Source organism: Anomalospiza imberbis, chromosome 6, assembly GCF_031753505.1.
Source record: "Anomalospiza imberbis isolate Cuckoo-Finch-1a 21T00152 chromosome 6, ASM3175350v1, whole genome shotgun sequence".
Lineage (NCBI taxonomy): Eukaryota > Metazoa > Chordata > Aves > Passeriformes > Viduidae > Anomalospiza > Anomalospiza imberbis.
The window spans coordinates 28,844,102-28,854,771 of record NC_089686.1 but is presented as its reverse complement, the minus strand read 5'-3'; the positions used below and the strand labels follow the sequence as shown (position 1 = coordinate 28,854,771).

At 32.9% G+C, this 10,670-nt stretch overlaps 1 protein-coding gene across 3 annotated transcripts in view; it reads right to left on the bottom strand.

Annotated features, from left to right (window-relative positions):
* NOVA1 (NOVA alternative splicing regulator 1) overlaps positions 1-10,670 on the bottom strand; it is a 141,134-nt gene that overhangs the window by 2,587 nt on the left and 127,877 nt on the right. For all 3 annotated transcript variants that reach the window (XM_068193011.1, XM_068193010.1, XM_068193012.1), the window contains one exon: positions 1-483. This exon is cut by the window's left edge and continues 2,587 nt beyond it. In XM_068193011.1, the coding sequence (XP_068049112.1) occupies positions 1-483 (483 nt within the window). The remainder of the gene's footprint in view (positions 484-10,670) is intronic.

Genomic DNA, 10,670 nt, shown 5'->3' with positions numbered 1-10,670 from the left:
TAAACCTAATGTATTGAGATTATATCCATAGCTGGCTAATGTATTAAGTGCAGAGGTGATGGCCACCAGGTCATTGCCTGTAAAGCCAGATAAAACTGCTGGAAAGGCTGCCACTCCAGCAAGGTTAGCATGTCCTAATAGCCCTGCAGCAGCTGCAGCAGTTGGTAACACTTCAGCAGTGTTTGCATAAGGAGATCCGGTTGGATTGGAATTGGCCACTGGACCTGTGACATTGGCATAACTGATATTGAGACAGCTGCCACTCTGTGGATCCTCTTGTATCTTCTGGATGATAAGTTCAACAGCTTTTCGGTTTTGTTCAGGTTCTCCACTCACAGTGACAACCCTCTCTTGCAAGTTGATCCCATCAGGTTTCTGGGAAAGCTGTACCCAAGCCCCTGACTGCTCCATTATAGCCTTCACTGTAGCACCTCCCTTCCCTATTATCAGACCTGCTGTGCTGTTGGGAACTATAATCTTTACCTGTAATTGAAAAAAATATATATAAATAATACTTCTGCTTTGTGCATAAACACTATAATATTTTTGCTACCCTATAAAAGGAAGGAAAAGAATGAAGCAAGTTAGTTACCATGTTTTTAAAAGAAAGGGTTAAAAAAATTAAAAAGAAGTACAGCTCATCATGCTTTTTAATGCTCTGCATGTTTCAAATATATATTAAGAAATAAAGGTAAATTAACAGGAAAATAATTTTTATCATTCTCCCACAGGAAATACTGCTTTCAGCATAGTACAGTTCAGACCAAAAGATTAAGAAAATGCAGCTATTATATTCATATGGAAAGATTATCTTAGATTGTATCAAACTGAGTATTTTCACATGATTCCTCCCTTTCCAGGCAAATGTAGCAAAACAACTTCTTTGGCAAAATTTGTCTTAAATTCTTTACCTTCCTTTAAAACATCTATAGTAGCAATAATTAAAAAAAAAAAAGGAAAGAAAGAAAGAAAGAAACAGAGCAAACCAAAACCAAAACAAACAAAAAACCACAAGCAAAACATTCAGCTAAACCTTGGACAAAGGTGGTCTTGAAAAGGACATGATCTTGATTCTTTAACCGGTGACCCACATCAGAGTATGGAAATTCATTATCTGATACACTGTATTATTATTGTTCAGCCTATGGAAATTAAATTTTACAGGAAAGGGTATCTAAGAGCTGAGATTTTGAGAGTATAAAACATGGCATTTGTACAGTTAAAAGTTTACCAAATGGTTTCAAACAAAGGTTATTTATCTATAAATCCTACCTTTTCTTCTGTTTAAACAAGTTTCAAACTGACACAACATAATTAATGTCAATAAATGCATTACCTATTGACTTACTGCTATGAGTGAAGAATGATGCCCAGGATAAAAATTCAATACTTTTACATATTTTCATAGATTTTTTTTTTTGATATACCTTTTACAAATGTGTCCCAAAGTTTTAATGCACTGTCAATTTTAGGACATTGAATTAATAAGATGTTTTATTTTACAAAAGTTTTGGTTTTAGTAGCTTTGTGTTCAGATATCCATTCATCCAATTTTGTTGAATATATGTAGGGGCAACACTTTTCAGTCCTTTCACCAAAATTCTATCTAAAGTCTTAGCAACAAAACAATACAAAATACAATTAAATGTTATTAGTAATAGTCTCTTTTTATTGCCTCATTATAAAGTCGAACTAATTGCAAACCAATATGCATGCCCTACAAATAAAGCTAGAAAAAGCTTATTAGATGTTTCCAATGGTTATGTTAGCATGAAAATCATATCTTTGAGAATCCAGCATACTAGAAACTTGAGAAACACTTATATTTTCCAATTAAACAATATGTACATTAAAAATAAGAATATATCATACTGTATTTTGCACTGAATTGTTTTAAATTATATACATAATTTTTAATTCAGAATTTCATTGGCATCAAAACAGAACATGTTCTATAGAATAAATAAAAAATTATCAGATGCTGACTTATTCTAAAGGGAAAGTGAAAGTAGGGTATTAAAAAAAATTTAGTCCACCCATATATTAAATAATCCTACAAAAAATCATGGTACATATACTTAAATACATAATGACACATTTTATATATATATTCGTAGGCAGACTTAGTTTTAAGTCAGGACACTTGCTAGTAATTTTAAATGTAGTTCAAGGTATTTGGTAATTTTAAGGTAACCTTTTTTAGTTTTCTTATCATAAAAAAAAACAACTCTTAGTTTTGATTATATATTTCAGTTCTAGATAAAAATACATTAACTAATTGCTAAATAGAAGAATTGTCCAGATTTCTGCAAAATTTTTTTTGGGGGGGGGTTTGCTTGTTTGTTTTTGGTTTTGGGTTTGTTTTTTGTTTTTGTTTATGTGGGGTTTTTTTTGGTTTTTTGTTTTTTTTGGTTGTTTTATTTTATATGTTTTTCGGTGGGTTTTTTTTTTTTTTGGTAACACTCCAAAAATGCAGCACTGCACAGTTGTCATTATTATGGTTTTGTGCTGCATACTATAGAAAACGTTTACTTTCCTCCACCGGTTTAAGACACACTAACAGGTTCTGTGGGAGATTTCGATAAGCAATGTGCATAGTTCTGGTCTAGGCAGGCATAAGTGCTTATGCAAATTTAAATGAAAAACATAAAAACGTAAGAAGGTACAAAAATACACTCTTATAACCATACATGTGATTTCAGATGTAAATAGGATATTTATTGCCAGTGCAGTATTGTTGCACCTGTAATATTATAGTTACGTATGCAACATATGAAAATCCAGGTTACTGTGACATATCTGGGATTATTCTAAAGCTGGATGTAGTAAAGTAAAGCAGTGGTTTAATTCAGCCACAAAATTAAAAAGGAACTCTTCTCTATGCAGCAAGAAAGATTTTTGCAATGAGAAACTGGTACTTTTCACTTGACACACCAATGTTCATTAGGTTACTATTAACAGCTGTACTCAGCAAAATTATCTGTCTTATCAGAGGAGAGATAAAGAATGATCTCCTTCTCCTTACTCATCCACTCCCTCCTTGTCCAGACACGGTTTTGTATTTAGCATTACAAAAACCATAAAAATTATGATGCATTTTGAAAAAAAAACCCCATAAACTTTAATGTGCTGGATTATTATATGTTTGTCCGCTTCAGAAATAAAGATACCCTTTTCCAAATATCTGATTTAGAAACAGACTATTGTTTCTTCCATTGGCAACTCTCTTAAATGCTATTAGTTTAGGAATATACCAATAATACCCTTTCAAATATGACCCCTGCCATGGTGAATATTTCACATATTTACATACAGGACATCTTTTAAGAACATATATGAATTAAAGAATTAGACAGTATGCGTCTATTTAATGTTAGGATAAAAACATTACATTCCTGTGAAAATTTGGTTTGAAAAAAACATAAATGCAACTGCACTCATTTTACTTAAAATATAAGCAATCCTGCAGTTCTTGAAATGAAGAGCAATATTAGTATTGTTTTGAAATATTCAGCTGTAACATCCTTGTATTTGTGACAGCTAATTTAAAATTTCATTTAAAAATTTTGATAATTATTTTTAAAAGCAAAATATATTTAGGATTTTTTTTTATTTAGGACTATTAATACTTGCTACCAGTTGGTAATTCACCACCTATTTCTTTTATTCGCTAATTTTTTCCCTTTGTTTATATATTGGAATATCAAGTCTTTATGGCAAACATTGGTTGTGCTGTATAATAACACAGTATCTAACATATTAGATAGATCACAGAGGTCTAGGTGGAAGTAGAAAAGAAATACTACAAATAATTTTTTTCTTTTCTTTTGAAGCCTAAAATCCATACAGTCACTAAGTAAAAAGGTATAAAATGATACAAAACAACTCAGAAAATGAAAAATAAAATATTTATTTGGTTTTGTTACCTGCATGACCACCATTTTTAAAAAAAGTACTTAACTGTCAGGGAAATTGGACAGTGCACTTATTTTCCTTTTACAGATAACAGGTTCAGAAACTGATTTGGATGCAGAAGTGAGAAACCTCTATCCAAAATAAGTGCTCTGAGCTATCCAATAAAGGTATCTTTCACTACCCAGGAAGATTAGGTTTCTAGGTTTGTTTGTATGCTCCTGGCTATATCCAAATTTGTGCAGCAAAAAGGAGATTGAGTATCTAAAGCAATTATGAACATACGCTTACATATGCATAAGAATAAGTACATGTGCAATTTATTTTGTTTAAATGCTATAGAAAGAAAAAAAGGAAGTAACTCAACCTTTATTTCATGTCAAATAGATTTTCTAAAAATTAAGGACTGCAATTATGACATTTGCTTACTCACAAAGCAAATTAATTATTTACACAGGCATCACTTTCATCCTATTTGCATTAGCATAAGCAAGTTCAAAACCAGGCTCAAAAAATATAATACTTCTTCCCCCAAAATCATCCAACTATAACAAATATAATAGAAACAAAGTACTTTCTCTGCATACATTTTCAGTGAAACATGACTGTGTCTTTAAAAGCCTTGACAAAAGTCAAAGAAACTTGGGCTCTAAGAAGGGCTCCAACTGGAGAGCAGTTTGCTGCCCTCAGTTCCCAATGAAATCTGCAGAGATTTGATGCAACTCTGCCCTTCAAAGGAAAAGGCCTGCTACTCAAGGGATCTCAACCACTATGTCCAGAGACACAATTCAAACTGCTTTTAACTTTTGCCACATGAGTAGCTCATATAAATCCTAGACTCCTAAATCGTGTATCAGCTAAATCCCTAAACCTTTCCCATTTATTGATAACCCACTTGCATAAGCCATGCTGCATTCATATATCACTTCACAATTGCCTAAAAGTCCTCTGATTTACCAAACTGAAAGCCCTGGCTCAGATAAGTGAGCAGAATAGCATCTAGTGTGGAATGCCAGATGTTTGGTGATTATGCTCTGCCCCTCTCATCCTCCCCAGTGCTGCACTGAGATAATCTGCACTGAGCAGCTATGAATGCACATGAATACATGCCAAATATTTTCATAGGAAGAGGAACCATGACCAAATCTGCACTACTACCCATGTCCTGCCAATTCTCATTCCCACTCCTCTCATGTAAAGACTTCCAACAACCCATAGGAAAGTTTCCACTCTTTCACTTTTCCACTGCTTTATTTCTTTGCCCTCCTTCTCTCTGACAGTATTTGGTCTGGTTATATTATCACTTCTCACAGTCTCTAGAACTGAAGGGATGGCAATCAAAAAACTCACACTGTACATGCCACCCAGCTAATACAAAGTCTACAGTGATAAATGTAGTGGAAGGATGAAATGCAGGCTTGATAGCAAGAATTAGCACTTGATGTGGCTGTTATACCAATTATAGTAACTGTATGTTAAGAAGGTTGAAAAACATGGTTTTATGTTTCAAGTTTCACATCGTGGCATGACACATGCCTGCACTAAATTACACCAGAAGAGAAATATAACTGATTATACAAAATAGCATCAAAACTTGAAAAAAACAAACCAAACAATTCAACAGTGGAAATATTTAAATACATCAGCCTCGGTTTATTCCACTTCTGTGAAGTGTTTCTAAGAGATTGCACAGAGATTAATGAACCAAGGATCTTTTTTATCTATTATTCAGGTTTCCTTTTTCCTATTTTATTTTCAACAGCATAATTATAATTCACTCCATGAATTTTCTGTAACAGTTGTTCTTTTTCCTTCAGTTAAATCTTTCAACTACTTGTCTAATGCTGTTTTATGTTTTTCTTAACAGAAAAACATTTTACAGAAAAGATTCCATCTAATCTAACAAATTCATACTAATTTGTCACAATTTCTACATTTTAGTCTCTAAAGCAAATAACTGCATTTCCTCAAAATTGTAAATTGCTGCATTCTATTTCATATATTTTTCTTGGTTTTTTTTTTTTTTTTTCTTTCTGTCTTCTTGCTCATCAATTGTCTTAAACTCTTTAAAACTCACTCTGGCCTCTGGATTCTACATCTGAAAAGTTCATGCTATTTTAGTTGCTCATATGACTACAGGCTGGGACTTGGTGAGAAGGTATACTGAACATACCAATTCCTGTTAGAAAGCAGTCAGTGAGGAGTAGGATCACCTAGGATTTTTTTTGTGTGGCAGGATAAACAAACTGCTACATTGGGCTTGTGAGTAGTCCCATACCACCCATCCTTAAGTGGCACTATAACAAAAATCTCAGAGAAAATCAGGATCAACTGAAGATGTGATAGAAGTTCTTCTGAAATCAAGCCACCAAGAACCACAAGTTAAAGGCAGCACAAGCTACTGAAAGGTCATGAGTCATCCCACCAATATAGCAGGCAGCCATGCAAGGCTGCTCTAGACAGATGTTTGCTCATGTCAGATTTGGGCTCAGCTTCCATCCGTAGCCTTACACAGAAAATCTCTACTTATTGCACATACATAGTCTCAAGGAAGCTACTGGAGTTTCTCTCAATATTTTCAGTATCTCTGGACTGGATTCCATACTGGATTCATGCACGTGCTGAAACATGAATTTACTTTTTCAGAGGTGTCCTGAACAAATTCCTGGTTGCTCAGTTCCAGATTATATATTTGGGCTTTAGAGAAAATTCTTAGAATGAATATAGACATCTTTTAGAGACATTTTTCTGATAGTCCGCTTGATACTTATTTACAAAACTAGGCACATATCCATAAAAAGCAAAGCAGTTCTTTGTAAATTTAGCTGGGTCATCAGGTAAATAAACCTGGACCATAAATTGTCATCTTCTCTGACCATGCTTAAATTCTGTAAATGTCATTCCAACTCAGTTTCTCTCTTTCTACAAAAGAATGTCTAGAACTGAAATAATGTGCGAATGAGTGCAATGGATTGTGGGAAGAGATTAGCTGCTACTTTGTTCCTCAACATAATGCACTCTTTCTTTTTCTAGTCATGTTTGTGTTAATAAGATTTTCTTCTCATCACAATACAGTATATATACTGGTAGTATTCCCATCATAAATGTTGCCTGCAATTATTCCAAGATGAATATAATTTTGCTACTTCCCTATGTTGCCTCTTTGTGTTATTTCTTATTTCTGACCTCATAATTAGTTTCTTTCAAGACAATTCTAGGTTAACTTAATTAATTTAGAAAATATTGCAACTCTGAGTTTTGTCTCAAATCACACTAGATTATTACAAATATAATAAATTGACAGAGCAAATAGATATTCTAAAATGTTTTATTTTACGTCCTGGTACACTACAGGAGGATTTTAGTCTGATACTGACACTACTGTTTATCAGAAGTGTTTCTTTTTCTCCAGGTCTTAGATCTCCTCTCTCACCTAAGGCTGCATTTATCATTTCATTTTAGTCACAAAAAAACTATTACACAATAGAAACCTAACTTCAACTTAAATACCCAGGAACAATTTACATCTGAAATCACAAGGTTTATAAAGTCAAAACTAAGCAGAAGAAATATTTACTAGAGATAAGACTGTAAAAGCATGTTTTGCACAAATTGCTCTTTTGGCTTAAATCAATACTATTTTTCAATTAGCATTTGATATTAAACCTTGACTCTTTGAGGCACTCAAAAAAAGTCACTCCCACTTTTTTTAGTAACTACCTAATTACAATTCTGCCCACTTTAAAGTCTGAACATTAAGATTTTTCTTTCATGCTTTTAACTAAAGATGTAATTTGGAATGCAAATTTCTCACAGCAAGGAACTAGCAGATCATGTTTAAAGAAACAAGAAAAATATTCTTGTGCCTGTTTTAGTTGCCCTTCTGTCACCAGTGTGTGTAGGCTCTAACTCATAAATAGAAAGGCTTCTTCTCTCAAAAGCAGAATGTGTGCACAGCCAAGTTGTGTACACAGAAAGAACAATTGCTAAAACAATGTTGGTTATACAGGTGGCTGATTTCATAAGATTATCTAGTCCTGAAGAAAGTATTATTAAAATTTTACACTCACATATGCGCACATAAAAATCTGAATAGTTTCATAAGTATCCCTCAAGAAAACATGATTCAAAACTGTGGGAATGGAGTAAACCAACTCCTTCATGAATTCTCTATGATACATAGTTTTAATAACATAGACAAGAAATTTAACTTTTCTAATTTTTTCTCAGTAGCATAAAAACAACATTCCATATTTAATGCATTAATGTTTCATGAGCTTCAAATTACATTTGCAAAGAAGTGTAATGCATTTTGAGAAGCTTCATTTATACTTTTCAGTTTTTTATAATTAAAAAAAGAAAAAATGAGTTGGTTACGTACTAAATTACACAAGAGAAAAAATTAATAGATTTTCACTCAGTTGCAGAGAATGCAGTATACATAGAAAATTAGGCATCCATATTGGCTCTGCCATTGTTCAAATGAAACATTTTTAAAAAGACAGAAAGCACGAATACTAACAGTTCTGTCCAGTATTGTCCAAAACTTTTAGTGATGATGGAATGCTAACCCTATTCTCTATTTAAAATCACCAAAGTTTCCCCTCCCCCTATCTAAAATTTCTCTTTTTTTAAATCTTTCTTATATAATTTGTTGCATGGTGTCCTATGCTAACATTTCACAGAGCCAAGGATGGGTTTACAAAATGCATGAATATTTACAGAACTATTAAGTATAGCAAATTGGGATACTTCTATCTGAAAAAAACATATAATGTAATTTCATTACTGGAATTGCTGAAAAAAACCACTTCTCAATACAAAATAATTGATATATAATGTAGATAATTTATATATTTTAAAACCATATATGCCTCACTGATGGTATCACTAAAACTCCCACGGTTTTACATTAGACAGGATCTAACTTATGAGCTTATAAAAGCCACTCCAGTTTCAAAACTTAATTGATCTTCTTGACAGACAGAGAGACAAAGTGGGTGCATCCCTTTTTTTTATGCTTTCCCGGTCACAGATCCGTAGATGTTTGGCTCCTCATAGCTATTAACTCATTGGCTAAAGAAGCATGGCACTGGTTGCTTTCCTGACAAAGCTTCAGAAGGTAAATACATAAATGAATAGGACATTTCTGCACTCCTCAAGAGAATCCTTTAAAGACTGCATGCATGAGCTTTACAGGTACTCCCCAGAAGCAGATCAGCCATAAACTTGCTCTGAATGACATGCTGTATTTTACCTAGAAAATTTGCACTTGATGAGAAGTAATCATTGGAAGAAATCCTATGGCTAACACATACAAGAGATTTGCTTAGATGTTAGTAACAAATCTTGGACAGCCTATAACTTAGGAATCAATTTTCCATTGACTTCCAGGAGACTGATGCTTCCTTTTTTAATTTTTTTAAAATGCTTTTAATGGCCATGTACCTGCAAGTCTTAGAGAAAACTAACAGTATTTTAAAATAACCCTTTGAGTGGAATATGAGTTTTCAAGATGAAGATACACTGTTAACATTACAAAGCATCACAGCTATCAACAGTGTTCAGTTTTCAGTATAAACTTGCATAAATATGGGTAGAATATACAATTATGTTCTTCTAAAAGAATCAATGCAGAAAATTATATGCATTAGTTATATCATTTAATTAAATTCAGAGGAAAGAATAGCCAATATAAATGTGCTAAGGGACTTGCCATTTCTCTGTCAATGACATTTTTCATTGAAACTCACTAAAACTTGAAATCTTGGAAAAACTAAACCCTGTATATTAGAAATACATTAAGATTTTTATGTTTTGACATTGCTAGCCAGATCACATTATTTTAACAGCATGCTAAACCTTTTCTAAATTAATTTAGGATTTAAATTCAAATATGAAATCGTGTTTCAGCATTACTGGTAAGAATACTGAAAATCAGTCTCTGGAAACCACATTTAAAAATTAATCTATCGCTTATAGGACTGACAGGACAAAAGAATGCTAAGAGTTTTGTTTTCAGAGGATCTTTGCCACAGTTGATTTCTACAAGATAATTCAGGAATCATTTGGCAATTCTGAACAAAATTTAAGTTATCATCTATTTATCATCTGCAGGAGACCTCTCTTTTAAAAGACGTGGAATCAAGGTGAATCAGCAGAACCATTTCAGTTCTATGGCACGGAAACCAAGAATTTATTATGACCATTTAAGCAGGGGGCATTTCTTGCTTGCTCAAAGCTCTTTGTGATCCTTTTATGAGAGGCCAAAAGAGAGAGACTGATCATCAGCAAGAGGAACTTTATGGTTACTCATATCAACAGGTTTGTGATTCCTAAATGAAGTAGGAAAAGTGCTCAGAAAATGTGACAGTTGTTAGTCCCTTTCTTGAAATACACTGTCTATTTCTATATTTATTATTTTCTTGCTCACAAATAGTCCCCAATTTTGCTATCACAGTTATCATATTCTGATCTTCTGAAAATTAAAGTTTTAAGTGAGAATCTGTGGGATTGAAAAAATGATAGATTTTTAAATAAGGAGGTAAAAGAAAGTGTAACTAGCTGAATGTGTTTTGGCTAAATTAACACTATTGAGTTTTCATTTCCATAAAATAAAATAATGATACTAAACCCTAACATCCCCTCCTACACTATTTGTAATTAAAATTCTGGGGTAATTACTCTGTCTCCATAGAAAGAAAGGGGAGACAAACACAAATTAAAACCCTTGTGGTAACTCTATTAATGTCTCAGGT